The following is a 15,484-nucleotide window of genomic DNA, read 5'->3' as shown; positions in this document are numbered from 1 at the left end:
AGAAAATCTGGGTTCTCCTCGTCTCCTTCCATTACTGTGTTTTGTCTGTCTCATCAGAGAGGCAGTTGGTCTCAAAGTTCAGCGCTGCCTGATTAATCGAGCAGTGCCATAATAGATGTTCTGTGACCATTGTTCTTGTCCATGCTAGTGACTTTGATTCCACCTTTTGTTAGGTGTACCTTGTGGGTGTTTTTAAACTGTTTCCTTTGGCCATAATGTTCTTTGACCTCAACTCTGTTTGTAATGTAGAACTAGTGTTGACAGAGAAGAGTGTTGGCCATTATGATGGAGAGGCCTGTCCAACAGAGTTGATTTTGCAGAACCATAAACTCATACAGATACCAAAGAAAAGCAACTTGCAAACTCCATACAGCCAACCTGTCTGGGATTTGAACCCAAATCAGATATTTTTATATACTTTATATAAAGTTTTCCTCTGGGTGCTCCAAAGACATGCAAGTTAGTTGGACTGGCTTTGTTAAATGGGTCCTGGTGTCAGTGTGTGTGTGTGTTCACCTGCGATGGAGTGGCATCCTGTCCAGAGGTTGTTCATGCTTTGCGCCTGGTGCTTGCTGATATAGGCTCCTGCTTTCCCTGCTCATGGATTCAGAACGTAACTGCAAAAATGAACTTACTTTTTTAGTTTTTAAGGTTTAGTTTTGGAACAGATTATGTACAATTACTCATCTTATAAATAACCTATATTGGGCCTAAAGAAGCTCAGCAGGGTTTATTCCAGTTGATAGAACATATATTAAGTAAAGGCAAGGATTGAGAGAACATTTTATGTAGATTTAACATCCTACTACTGAATTATATTTGAAGGCCATCAGTTCTATTTTTTTCATGGAGACAGCTTTGATAGGTAAAAGAAAAAAATTGTATTTAAAGCCATTATGTGCATAACAGATTTTAAATCAATGTGGAGAAAACACTCTATGAATCAATGGAGTATTCGTTTACCATATACAGTATAAGGATGTGAGATGAAGGAATAGCTTTTTAGCAATTCAATGATTTTGCTGAAATATGCCCACTGAGAGTCATTCTCCATTATGGAACCCGCATACTAGAATGGTGTTCCTGTTTGTGAGACATGTTTAGTGTTTGACCAATGGCTGTCACAGGTACTAAGTTGTGTGTGCTTTTTGCATTCAGATTCTGTTTTGCCTGTTTCTTTGTGCATTACCGTTCATCTGTACATTTCTCCAGTTACCCCACGACCTTGCTCAGGATTAAGCAGATTTAGAAAATGGTATGGTGTGGTGTTTTCCCATTATGTGATTCTTACATGATTACTGGTGTTTTTTTTTCTCAAAAAAGTGTAGGTAGAAAAGAGACTGAAATAAAGCTTCCATATAATCATTATTTAATTTAGGTTCTTATATATCTTTAGTAATTAAAGGGATGCTCTACCCAAAATTTTGAACTCTGATTATAACTACAAAGTATGTGGCATAACTAACATATAAAAAAAGTATATTTTTTGGGTTGAGTCTTCCTTTAACAGAGACTGTAAATACTGTTGGGTGATTTGATAATTGGGCACCAAAAACAGCTACTAAGGAAAAAACAGCCCATGAATAAAGAAAATTGTGTGAAGCTTTGAGAATTATATGAAAGTGGGCAGGATCAATAAACTTAACCAGAAATTCTTTACTGCTGACAGCAAACATTCATCTGTTAAATATGTGCTGATAACCATTCAGTGGTCATGAATGACATACGCAATTTCATTTTGTAGCAATTCACAGTTAAATGCTTTACTGAGGAGGTTTTCTACTACTGTCAGAGATTACTAGAGGCATGCAGAGATCCATACTGCTACCGTGGCTAATCATTTTAAAGAGGCTTCAGGCTAAGCAGATTAAAAAATGAAAAATTTAAAATAGGCAAGATGCAAATACTTTACAGAAATGAAGAGTCTAAAAAGATTCTTTAAGGATAAACTGGATTTGACAAACTTTTAAGAGATTACTTTGGGTATAGACTCTGTACCGAACAGATGGAGTATTTTTGTATGTCACATGTATGTAGATGGAAATCCATCAACATATCAAAGCTAATAGATATTCAAACAGTACTTAATAATAAAACTTTATTTGATTAATATTTGCTATAAAAAAGTAAGAATTTTTCTTATGCTGGGGTAAGTGACTTGCAGCTAAGGAGTGTACAGTTAAAACTTACCCTTAACAAGTTTCCAACTGTGTCCCTGTGTTCTTGTTGAACTCATTTTAAAATAACAGTCTCGATCCACTGTACCAATTCCCTTCATAATTATAAACACTTCAATCATGTCTTCTTGTACTCTTCTTTCCTTTAAACTGAAAAGGCTCAGCTCTTTTGATCTTTCCTCATAATTCATCCCCTGTAGCCCTGGACTCAGCCTAGTTGCTCTTCTCTGGACCTTTTCCAGCACTGCTATGTCATTTTGTAGTCTGGAGATGAAAACTGCACAAAATACCCCAGATGAGGCCTTACCAGTATGTTATAAAGCTTGAGCATAACCTACTAGTGACAAGTCCATTATGACTTACTAAATCCTTTTCATATGGTGTACTTTCAATTTTAAGACCTCCCATTGTGTATTCAAGTCTAACATTTTTACTTCCTACACGTAATACTTTACATGTACTTTCATTAAATTTAATCTGCCATAATTATGCCCAAGCCTATATGCTGTCCAAGTCCCTCTGTGATGATTCAGTGGATTTCAGATTATCTGCCAATCCACTGCCTTGGTGTTATCTTCAAATGTAACCAGCTTGTTACTTGTATTGCTATTGAAATCTTTAACTATGTTAAAAATAGCAGCAGCCCAAGCACATACCCCTACAGACCACCACTCTTAACATCAGCCAATTCTGATAAGGTTCCTCGCACCATCACCATCTGCTTGCTGTGTCTGAGCTAGTTTTGCTCCCATCTACAAACAACATCCTGTGCCCCCACTTCTTTTAGTTTGATGCCCAACCTCTCATGTGGCCCTTATCAAATTATTTCTCAAGGTCCAGATAAATGATATCACATGATCCACTTTGATCATATCCTTTTGTTGCTTTCTCATAAAATTTCAGCATTTTGGTAAAACACTTTGTCAGCAGTGAGGAAAATTCATCTTTAACTTGTATTCTGCAGAAGTAACTGTTTGTATTTAGTTTTATAATTTGGTGAGGTGTCAGGAGGGAGTAACAGCTCAATATCATGACAGGGTAACAGCTCATCAGACAGCATTGCCGGTACTTAGCACTTGAATGCTAGCTCATGGTTCCATGTTCTCATCTGTTTTATTTAACATAATTCATAAACACTCTGTTAGACTGACTGGCCTCTGCAAATTGGCCCAGTTTGAGTATGCTGCACGATGGATGGTCATTCTCATCTAGGCCTGGTTCTTTCTTTGCTGAATATTCCCATCCTTATTCTTTTATTTTGGTTGCAGAAACGTTAGCAGAATCCAACAGTGAAGAGTCAGATTCTGATCAGTCAGATGTGCCAGAGATGGATTCAGAAATTGAACAAGAAACCCAGCTTTCATACAGACGGCAAGTTAGTATCATCTTATTTTTTTCCTGTATAATTTAATCCTTTATCATTCAATCTACTCTTCTGTTTGCAAATGAGATAGTAAAGACTGAGATAGTTAAAGCAAAACAGAGTTATTCTGTTTTGAGGAAAAATAGAACTCCAGCACTTTTTGACTCTTAACAAACCCAAATGAAAATCACCAAATTTAAAATGGCCTAGTAAATCTTATTCTAATATTTGCAATCAGCAAAGGGATGAATTAGGCCAAATGAAGAACTTCCAGAATGTTTGGACTATCTTTTTATCAACTACCGCTAAATCCTGGAATATAAAAACTCTATTTAGAGTGTTAATGGATCATATGGATGTTTAGTTCCAACTTTTGATGAGGAAAGTTATTGATGACAAATAATTGTAATTGCTTGTGATATTGCCATACAAGTGAAGCACAAATTAAAGTGGCAAGACATCACTTGACAGTGCAAGGATATTTTTTTTTCTTCAAAAAGGATCAAGCACAACCTTTACAACAAATAAGTGTTTATTAAGTAAACCAGCCTGGTCTTTCATTTCATATATAGCAGCTTTTAGAATAAGAAAATGCAAATGATTGTTTATGTATGCCTGAAAATAATATCACAATGAATGTTGTTTATAAAGAGATTTGAGGTTATGACTAGAGAACCCGTTGTGCTCTGCATTTTATTTTTAGAAAATTAATAAGCTCTGCTTCTTCTGTTTAATAAGGTTTATAAAGATGATCTACCTCAGCTCAAAGAACAATGCAAAGAAAAACACAGAGCATCAACAACAAAAAAGAGAGAAAAGGCACCTGGCAATAGCATTCGACTTCACTTTATACATGGGTAAGAAACATAAAGTTGCTGGGAATCTGGAATAAAGAAATGATTGTTTCAGTGAAGAGAAATATTTATTGGAATGAAATATTTTAACTTTCCAGGTTTTTTTTTTTTTGCAGTTTTTGCAGTTACAACAACTACAGGAAGTATGATACTGTTAGCCATGCCCTATTTTTAAAATGTTATGGCACTTAACCCAAAAGATATATAAAGTGTGATTACAAAATTTTGAGCCTGAATATTAAAGGGGTATTCTACAGAGCTGATTTCATAAGTGGGTAAATATTAGCTCATTTGTGTTAAAAAAGCTTCTGGTTTATAGTGAATATTTCTTTTTCAGAATTAGGTCAGCATTTACACTGAAAGCAATAATGGCAAGTATCACTGAAATTCTAACACTGGTGAACAACACAGCTTTGGAGATTCATTCTCATCAATCACTGAGGACAGGTCCCCATTCAAATGCCTCATTCAAGAGATGAACTGCAGAATTTGTTCTCCAGTAATGTTCACCAAAGATGTGACCAGCCTCCAAATTCAACAACAGAAAAACATGTTGCCACCTTTGAGCAACACATTGAAGAGTGATGGTGCAATTAGGGTTATCTATTCTGTTCTAATCTATCAATCTATTCTTCATGAACAATTAAACTTGAGCCAAGTCTAGCTAATTAATTTGGATTTTGGGAAATTTAAGAAATGCTACATAACTGCATTAAAACTTGTATCACTCTGACCATGAGTCCAAACATCAGTTAAAGTAATGACAGTATGGTGATTCCATCACAGAAATTCATGATTCAAGCTAGTGCTGGCAAGATAATGTGCACAATTACATTGAGGTTGTAGTCCATATAGATTACATGTCTCAAAAAGGCCAACATAACCGATCTGTACTGCGATGATTTACTTTGCTGCCCAGGGCACTTATTTAGGGAAAAACTGGCTTGGAAAACAATCGACCATTCCTCTTCTGCTTGATGACGAGGCCCTGATTACAGTTCACAAGTTGCAATGGCTTGTCAGCAAAATTCTGGGTTCAAAGAAATACCAAAACCACCTTAAACTCCAGAACTTTCCCTGTGTGACTGGCATTTGTCTCTCCAATTAAATATTTTACCTCTATGGGACCCGTTGTGGAAATGATAAGGACATCAAGTCAATTACATAGAACTAATCACACACACACACACAAGACAAAATGTCTTAATGATTAGCATAGGCAAACTTTGGGAATCTAATATTAAGATTATTATGACTCAGGCGCCGCCAAGAGTGTCAGCCTTTTCAGCAGCTCCGTGTATGACTTTATTTTTCTACTTTTATTTTTCTCTTTTTTATTGAACACTCCTATCACTTTATTTTATGTGGATTCGTTCCCTGGACACACTTACTTTTACAACGTGGGCATGGATTTTTACACGCCGAGACTCGTCTATTCAAGTACTCAACTTCGAGCGCTGAGAACAAATGCCAGTGCCGGTGTGGTCCCCTATTTACCTGACGAGGTAAGAAGGCGGTATCGTGGCAGCAGAGCTGGCACTAAGCTAAAAATGAAGTGGCTTGCGAGAAAGTGGCGTTTTAAGCCTTCGGTGTCTTCTGTGATTCTGGGAAATGTGAACTCAATCTCAAATAAGATCGACGAACTGTCTGCGCTGGTGAAAAATGTAAGAACCTACAGAGAATGCAGTTTGTTGTGCTTTTGTGAAACGTGGCTAACTACCACTATCCCAGATGCAAACGTGGAGCTACCCAGGTTTAACACAGTTAGAGTGGACAGAGATGCAAGTACCTGTGGGAAGCACAAAGGAGGAGGACTCGCTCTCTATGTCAATACATGGTGGTGTAACTCTGGACATGTTAACGTCAAAGTCTCCACTTGCTGCAGGGACATCGAACTGTTGGCCGTAAATTTGCGTCCCTATTACTTGCCCAGAGAGTTTGGACATTTTTTAAATCCTATACAACATAATCATCTAAAGTTTTACAAAGAGCAGAAATGGGTTTAGCAGGCTGTTCTTGTAATGCTGTGCTAGAAGCTATTCTTGCTTCTATTTCCGCTTCTATGAAATACTTAAAGTGAACATCTTCAAAAATGAAAAAAAAGGCTTGATTGAAACTGAATAAAAATGATTCCTGCAGAGTCTGTCAATCACTTTTTGCATCATGGTCTAATTATTTCTTTTGAGAAAATGTATGATTCAGTAATAGTGGGTAATGGATTCTGTCAAACCAGCAGTCTGACTTGTAGATACATTTCACTTCTTCTTCAAAATGATTATTTCTTTGTATCTGTTTAATCAAATTAGGTATAGGGGCTACGATTGTAGGAGCAACCTATTTTACACACAGACAGGAGAGATTGTATATCATGTGGCTGCAGTGGGTGTTGTGTATAATCGGCAACAGAACACACAGCGCTTCTATCTGGGACATAATGACGACATTCTCTGTCTGGCCATTCACCCGTTGAAGGATTATGTAGCAACTGGTCAGGTAAAGTTTGTATTTTTTTTGAGAGGCCTGTCAGTACAGAGTATATAGTATGTGCTGTTAAGACTGATTTGCTATGCTCTAAATGGCACCTCCTAAACTTTTCCTGATGTTTTGGTGCAACTGCTTGATGCCATCTTTATGACATACTTTACTTTGCTGTCAATTTCTGGAAATATTTTGCACTTGTTTGTACCTTGTACCTCCTGCTACTGTTTTACTTTACTGTTACCCCATATTTTAAACATTCCCTTCTTGGTCTTTTTATCATTACTTTTTTATTATTTTACATAAATGTATCATAGGTATATTGCTAATAGACATATTGTATTTTTGTAAAAACTAAAAAAAATCCTTTTTCTAATATATTTGTAATTTTTTTAGATTTCTTTTTGAAAATTGAATGTTTCAATATAGATTAAATATATTTGTAAAATTTCATATTGTCAGTATTTTTTATTCTCAGTTGTATTTGGTCACAAAAATACTTGGTACTTTTTTCCATATTTACTGCATACTTCTCAATCAATTTCAATTAATTAAAAAAGGAAAATGGTGTTAGCACTTGAAGTGCATAGTTCCCTGTTGAGATATCATGAAAGAAAAGGAATTCTTCTGGAAGTGACGTTCAATTAAGTTGTTTTAACACACAAATTTTATGGCATATAAATGTCTGTTTTTACAGGTAGGAAGAGACTCTTCAGTTCATATCTGGGAGACAGAGATGTTAAAACCCTTGTCTGTTTTAAAAGGGTACCATCAATATGGAGTATGTGCTGTAGATTTCTCAGGTATTGTGCAAACTGGTTACAGATGCTGTTTGTGCATATATTAAACTGTATTTCTGTAAATAAATTTTTCATTATCATTTTTGCTGATATGATGTGATTTGCTGGTGCAGAAAAAATTAAAGTAATGCAGAAAAGGGTTGTACACCTTCATTAGATATAAATTTAATTTGTACTTTCCATCCATATCCTTCTACTGCAGAAGGGGTTCACTGCATAGAATATTCAAGTAGAGGGTTTACTGTAAGTCACGAGTGTATAAATACAAATAAGCTGTAGCCATTTTATATTGCATTTTTGATAGTCAAAACAATCTGAAGGACTTTAAATGTACCATGCAGCCTCTATTCAATGTGTCTCATTTGTACACAACCAAGTTAGACAACTGGCCCAAGGTCTAAGAACCACAGATGAGGTTTGAATATGCAGCCTTGTGTATTCCAGTTGAACTGTGTAGTCACTAGACCACTCAACATCTCCAAGTATAAAAATAGAATAGAAAGAGAGATAATTTGGTGGTGTAGTATATGCTACAAAAATAATTACATCTACTCTTCAATATCCTATTATACATCTTATATATAAACGTCTACACGTGGAAGTGTGTGTGTCTGTCCGGCCCGTTAGTGAGAGGTGGAGTTGGGGTAAGGGCTCCACTTCCGAGGAAACAGAAAACTCGCTTAGCTGCTAATAACACAAGCGGGGCCAGCATGTCAGCAAAACGAAACCTCAGAAGAAAGATATACAGTAGTTGCTTAGCTGCTAACATCGGCAAAATGGTATCCATTTAACTTTTTATCCTGCCGATAATGCACAAGTGATGTGAGCATGTCGGCAAAACGAATCCTCCTAGGAGAGAGATGCCTAGAGTAGTTCCTTTCAATTACCTGACATCTCTATATTTCAAATTTTTTTTTGACGATTCCAATAATTTCTACGACTCTGGGATTTTTACAACATGAGCTTACACAGCTAGTAATATATAAATGGAAATGGAGATAACCCTTAGCTTAAATATAGTGGATGAAATCAATGTATTTTTCAACATAATCACTAAGAATACTAAACATGTTTGGATGTTCACAAAGCATTTCTATTTTAGTCAAATGAAATGTTTCGTCTGGTTTGGGAAACTACTCATCTGTATCTCCAATCCACAGTTTTGCAGAGCAGCCTTTACAGTCCTTACAGAGATAGTTGAGGACATAGATTTGAAGATGGACAATTGTGCGTATAGATTGTTATGTAGTTAAACACCTTTATCAAAAGAGTCAACTCCTGCCAAAATGTTTATTGATGATTATAATTTAGCACATTTTTATTGCGTTTAAAAGTAAAAATATATTGCTGTAACTAGGAGAAACCATTCAATGCAAATGTAATTTTCTTAGTTTGATGCAGTTGTCTTTCAGTCATCTTTTAAGAGTCAAATTTGAAGGAAGTGGAACAATTACAGTATTTAGCCAGAAACAACACTTGTTAGCATTTCATAATTTTATTACCTAATCTTCACCTTTCACGATGACGTCAGTGTATATAAATTTTGAGACACATTAGGAGATCTAAGACATAAACATCACGAAACAAGCATTTGAATTGTTCAATAAAAGGAAAACTAGCAAAGAAAGCATTGGACATTTGCCATAGTGAATAATGCACAATATTTTTATCACAGTTTATTTTCCGATTCTATATACTAGCTTATATGCAGGTAAGGATGACAGAAATTTCAAGGTAAGGTCTTTATGCTCACTGATCGTGGAATTGTAGAGCGGTGACATGTTGCATATTGACTAGCACATGCCAGCAAGAATGTCACTGTACTCTATGCACATGACAATAATAATAATAAAATGACAAGTGTCTGTGTATCTGTGTGTCAGTCTTGTTGCTATGTATCATTCCAACAGATGGCGTATCACAAACATCAATACTTTTCTTACAAATCTCATACCAAATGGCATATAAGAGAGACGTATGCATACATTTGTCATTGTAACTGATGGCACATCACAAGCATTACTATGTTCACTACAAAATACTTTCCAGTAGATGATGATGCACTGCAAACATTAACAGTGAGGTTTACGTTGATTACTTAGATTTCAACTCCTCTTAGACACCCAGCCCAGCTAGTGGCCCTATAAACCAAAATGATAGGGACAATGGTAAATAAAAATTTGAGTTTGAAATTTTTGTGACATTATGTATTTTATATTTTACTTTTCCTTGCACACAATGAGGTACAATGCTGCCCTGCAGTGAGGTTTGGTTGATCTAAACTTTACATTTTTTCTTACATGTTTTTAAAGGGATATGCAAGGTACATTAATGTTAATGAGTGTGAGCTTTTTTATTAGTTACTGAGTTTTTTGTAAATTAGAGAAGAGGCTTATTATCTAGCATTTGAAAGTGGGCTTGATTTATCAAAGAATTACCTTGAAGATTTTAAATGTCATTTGGGTTTAGAAATGTGGGAATACATAAAATATTTGAAAAGGTGTGAGGGAAGTAGAAGTTGAATTTGTTTTCCTGGATTTTTCTGCTAAGTTTGTCTGTGGGTTTCCTTGGTTTTGTTATTCTGAACCCTGTTTTTCTGTGCCTTTAAGATTGTTCATGTATGCAATTTTTAATTATCTAGCTCTCCATTATGTACCATATGATGATGATGTTTGTATGATGTCTGTCAAATGTTGTTGGCAAAATGGTCCAATGTAAATTCAGCCTTTTTATTATCTTGTAGGCCCTTCCTGGTGTTAATTTCTGTATTATTTACCATTTATTGCACTTATCCTAATTTGCCCTTTATTGTCTTGCTTTTTGCTTAAATGGTATTTCTTGTGTACTTTAGTAAGTATTTGACATTGTATAGAGTGACAGGTGCTTTTATAAAGAAAGTTTTAATTGTATATTTATTGGTAGGAAGACTGGAAGAGCAACTAAGTTGCACAAGAGCAGGAGGTGAAATTTGAAGTGTGCAACTGCAGACATGGCTTCTGCCATGATTTTATAAGTGTTGTAGAGCATAATATTCCAAGAAATAGATTTTGTAGCAATGTGATTTGTAGCGGACAATAAACCTTAGCTGTGGCGAGAAGAGTGAGCTCATTCCCTCTCACCATTTGGTGTACCTTATGGCATTTAACCAAACTGACCTCTCATTTTACTATGAGAGCAAAGTGTGCCCATGGGACATCCTGTGAACTCCTTCACTGTCGGATAGCTTGTATGATGCACGTAACCGCTTAAAACACTGATGCCTTTGTATCACAGAGTAACAAATCTGCAGCATCATAAACAGGAAATCCATAATACACACATGACTCTGCAGATGTTGTAATTGTATTTTTTTTCTTTTGTAATTTCAATTACATTGGTTGATTGAAACATAAAAATTTGTCAAGAATGGGTTGCATGATTTTTAATAACTCATAGCAGCAAAACACTATGTGGATAGTCCTGATTTGTGTTTAGAAGACAACAGCCAGCATGATTTTGTAAAACTGTCTGCATTGAGTATACATATGTATTACATCAAAAGGTCATGAAAATGAGTATAAAAGTATCAAAGATACTAAATTTACCCCTGGGGACAAATACAGTTCTCTCTAAATAAAGTTGTATCTGTCAGATTTAAACTTGCTAAAGGGACTTAACACTCTCCAATTTTTTTTCTCTTGATATTAGCGGATGGAAAGCGGTTGGCTTCTGTTGGCCTTGATGATAATCATACTATTGTTCTGTGGGACTGGAAAAAGGGAGAAAAGTTATCGGCAATCAGGTATAAAGGGGTTTTATTTCACTGAAACATTAAAGAAGTATTGAAAAATTATTTCTATAATATAGTATATACAATATCTACCCATCCATCCATCTCTGTATCAGTTGCTGTTTTTCTTCACATTCCTTATCTCAGGAATTTCACTGGTGACCAGAACTCATAGTTTCAAGCATCCTGTAAAGGTTTGTACATTACCCATGCCCACTTTATATTCTTTAGCCTTTTCTGTCTTTCCCAAATTAAACTTTTTGCCCCTATTTCACACTTGAACTCAACTCTAATAGTATGGAGCATCCATGTAGTCCTAGCTTTGTCGTTCTCACAGAACAAATACATTCCAGGCTTATTAAAGTGCAATGATCCCAGATCTGTCACTTCTCTTGGTTTTTTTTTAGACCCAAATTGATGTCCACATGATGGGAAAGGAAGTGTTGGCCTCTTTCCCCAAACGTGCATCACAGTGTTCTAGTTTACGCTTTAGTCTACATAGCTGCACCCATGTCAAATGGGGTTACTGCACTCAAGAGTCTCCTCACATCTCAGGCCAGGTTCTTTCCATGGTTTAGATAACTGATATTGGGACACAAGTGTATATACATATAGTTATTGGAGTGGGCCATCATAGTAGGCCTGAATACCCAAAAACACCTAGAGTCCTGATCTTTATAGCACTGTCTTTGACCTCCAATCATTATACTTAACTTTATGTCAATTGTTGTGTGGACTCTGGGTCATAGTGATGTGTAAAAGGTTATTTCCTGAATTTCTCCCAGTCTGACCCTATAGCTCAGGATTCTCTTTGGATCACTAGGTGTGAACAATCTTGATTTCAAGGGTTGGCATTTGGGGACATGAATGTGTACAGACCTTGGTCACATCTAATTTTCCATAAGGAATGGCTTCAGCTGACCCATAACTATTCTTCATAGTACCTGCTGTGTCACTCAGCTTTACTCATTGATGCTCCATAGCAATTCACTTGGCTACTTTTTGTTCTGTTGCTGTGAGCAACCACTCGTTGGGTCATCTTTAAGAGATATCCTGCCATCACAAAATTCTGCAACCCACCTCCTGACTGTAGGATATAAGAAGGACTGGTCTTGGCACACGTTGACTGAGCAGGAATCAATCTATGAATGTGTATTGTTCTTTAGCATTAGAAATTCAGCATCAGGAAGCAAGCATGAAAAATGGACTATAAACAGCAAGTGCTACAATTGTCAGTCATTTTCTAAACCGCTTAGACCTGAACTAGGTTGCAGGAGCCTATCTGAGCCAGCATAGGGAACCAAGGCAGGAAGAAACCCTGGACAAGGTTCCAGCCCATTGCAGGGCAAACACACACACACTCACCCCAACCAAACACTACAGACAATTTAGTGATGCCAGGTCACCTAACCTGTATGTTATTGGACTGTGGGAGGAAACTGGAGCACTCAGAGGAAACCAACGCAGACAGGGGGTGAACATGCAAAATCCATGCAGGGAGGACCCAGGACATAGTTTCCTGAGTTTCCTTTACTGCGAGGCAGTGGTGCTACCACTTCATCACCATGCCACCCATGCTAGAATTGTGTAGTTCACATATTTTAGTCCATAAAAGCTAATATTTGGATCTGTACAAATTCAGCAGCAATCAGTGTCAGCACATTGCATGTCACTCAGACTCATAAGAATGAACGTTAGTATACTCACTACATATGACAATAAGGTTAAACTTAAACTTTAACACAACTAAAAGTGTGTTAAGTGTACCAGGAAATAATTTAATCATTTATAACACAACCAGCAGGTTCAGAGTTCTTTCACATTTTTCATACAGAAGTTTATTCTACATCTTTGTATTATTTAAAAGAAGAACAAAAATAAGGTAGAATTTAAGAATACTTGCTGATAATCAGCTTTTGGTGATTATTATTTTTTATACTCCATAAATTGTTTTCAATCATTTGTTATTGTCTGTAGGATAGTGCATGCTACATTTTACACTAATCTGTTTTGTTAATTTAATAGTGTGAAAGTGATTTATTAAACTGCAATGGTTCTTTTACCTAGCCTTATTAATGTTTGAAAAATTACGTTATGTGTGCATGTTTTTCTAAGACTGACACTTCCATTTATGACTAGCTTGTTCTCATCAAAATTGTTGTATTGGAGAAATTCTCATAAAACTGCTCTAATATTTTCATATTTGCAAAGACAGTAATTCTTCCAACAAAATCCTTGGGATGAAGTTAGAAAGAGGACACAAATAAGGTTAATTTAAAAATTAGTCATTGTACTGTACATTTTTGTTAAAACAGATCTTTGTGTTTAACAGGTTTTTCAAACTAACAACCATTGCCATTATTTTGTGTTCTTAACAGGGGAAGTAAAGACAAAATTTTTGTCATCAAGATAAATCCATACATTCCAGACAAACTTGTAACGGCTGGGATAAAGCATATTAAATTCTGGCACAAAACAGGTATGGATAGCTCTCAAATTATTTGGGAAGCACATGTCTGATCATTTTGTTACATTACTTTAGATTTACTGTTTTACAATATGCTTTGATTCACTACATCCAAGCCATTCAAATATTTCAGTGTTCCTAACGTGTTGCAGAAGTACTGTTGAAAGAAAGTTTTCTCATTTTGTTGCATATTTTTTCAGTTTTGGTTCATGACTTCCAAGCTATCTGAGCTAAGCCATTAAAACATGTTAGTTGTTATGTTTTATTTAAAAGGCTGCAGAGAGAACGTTTAGTGCTACACTGTGCTAATACAGAGTAATACTCTGTGGCACTGTAATTTTTCTTAAAATTCTGGTGCCCAGTTATTCAGATCTATTAGTTATGTTGTGAGTAATGTCATCCACTGTATCGACAGTAAAATGACACAATCCGTACATGCAACAATTCCCAGCTTACTTTGCCTCCAGGCAAACAGCAGGTCTCTGTGTCTACATCAGTACTCTGTATTATCATGTTAACAGACACAAGATGCTACATCTTTCACTCAGGTCATCAGCTTTGTGTTAGGGCATTGCTTATTGGTCAGAAATCCTCACTTTGTATTGCACATCTGGTGAAGCCAGTAATGTGTACATAAACCCATAGCACATTCTCAGAAATGATTACATACTGAAGAAATGTATATCAAACTGTGTTCTGTTCTGTAATAAAGACCATCAGACTAATCATTAATATAGATCACAAGAAGTTTAATACAAGCTTTTATTACAGGCACAACTGAACAACGTGTAATACATTACGTGTGTGTTTATTAGTGGATGGTTAATGCAGGTTTAGACATTGGTATTCCACTTCAATAATAACAATATACTATTCATTGTCTTAGGAAGTAAAACAGGCTCATGGTGCATCTTATTATATTTATCTTGATTATCAAAAATCTTTTCATGAGCCACTGACTGAAAGTCTAGTGACTAAATTAAAATAAATGGCACTTGAAAGTTCACTTTGCAGACAGGTTCAAAAATTGGCTGAAATGTGGAAAGCAACAGGTTACAGTTTTAGGAACATTTTTTGAATTGAGAGTGGGGTGTGTAGGGGAAAAATGCTGACTCCTTTGCTCTTTTTAAATGTATGTGATAATTTAGATAAATAAATGTTGCTAATTAACTGGTTTAGATTACAGATAACACTAAGACAGATGGATCAGCAAATACCCTAGAGTCAACAAAATCGTCACAGATGGACTTGAGCAGACATATGGCAGTTAAAGATGAATGGAGTTAAATGTGATTTTTTTCATATATGAAACAAATTAAACAATATATATATATATATATATATATATATACAGTAATCCCTCCTCCATCGCGGGGGTTGCGTTCCAGAGCCACCCGCGAAATAAGAAAATCCGCGAAGTAGAAACCATATGTTTATATGGTTATTTTTATATTGTCATGCTTAGGTCACAGATTTGCGCAGAAACACAGGAGGTTGTAGAGAGACAGGAACGTTATTCAAACACTGCAAACAAACATTTGTCTCTTTTTCAAAAGTTTAAACTGTGCTCCATGAC

At 35.8% G+C, this 15,484-nt stretch overlaps 1 protein-coding gene across 4 annotated transcripts in view; it reads left to right on the top strand.

Moving 5' to 3' along the window:
- Positions 1-15,484, top strand: part of eml5 (EMAP like 5) — a 253,615-nt gene that overhangs the window by 143,764 nt on the left and 94,367 nt on the right. For all 4 annotated transcript variants that reach the window (XM_051919880.1, XM_051919879.1, XM_051919882.1 and 1 more), the window contains exons 12-17: positions 3,446-3,552; positions 4,279-4,397; positions 6,701-6,887; positions 7,570-7,675; positions 11,360-11,453; positions 13,820-13,920. In XM_051919880.1, coding sequence (XP_051775840.1) covers positions 3,446-3,552; positions 4,279-4,397; positions 6,701-6,887; positions 7,570-7,675; positions 11,360-11,453; positions 13,820-13,920 — 714 coding nt within the window. The remainder of the gene's footprint in view (positions 1-3,445; positions 3,553-4,278; positions 4,398-6,700; positions 6,888-7,569; positions 7,676-11,359; positions 11,454-13,819; positions 13,921-15,484) is intronic.

Source organism: Erpetoichthys calabaricus, chromosome 16 (genome assembly GCF_900747795.2).
Source record: "Erpetoichthys calabaricus chromosome 16, fErpCal1.3, whole genome shotgun sequence".
Taxonomy (NCBI): Eukaryota; Metazoa; Chordata; class Cladistia; order Polypteriformes; family Polypteridae; genus Erpetoichthys; species Erpetoichthys calabaricus.
Note: the sequence above shows the minus strand (reverse complement) of the source record. Positions and strands in the feature narration are given on the sequence as shown.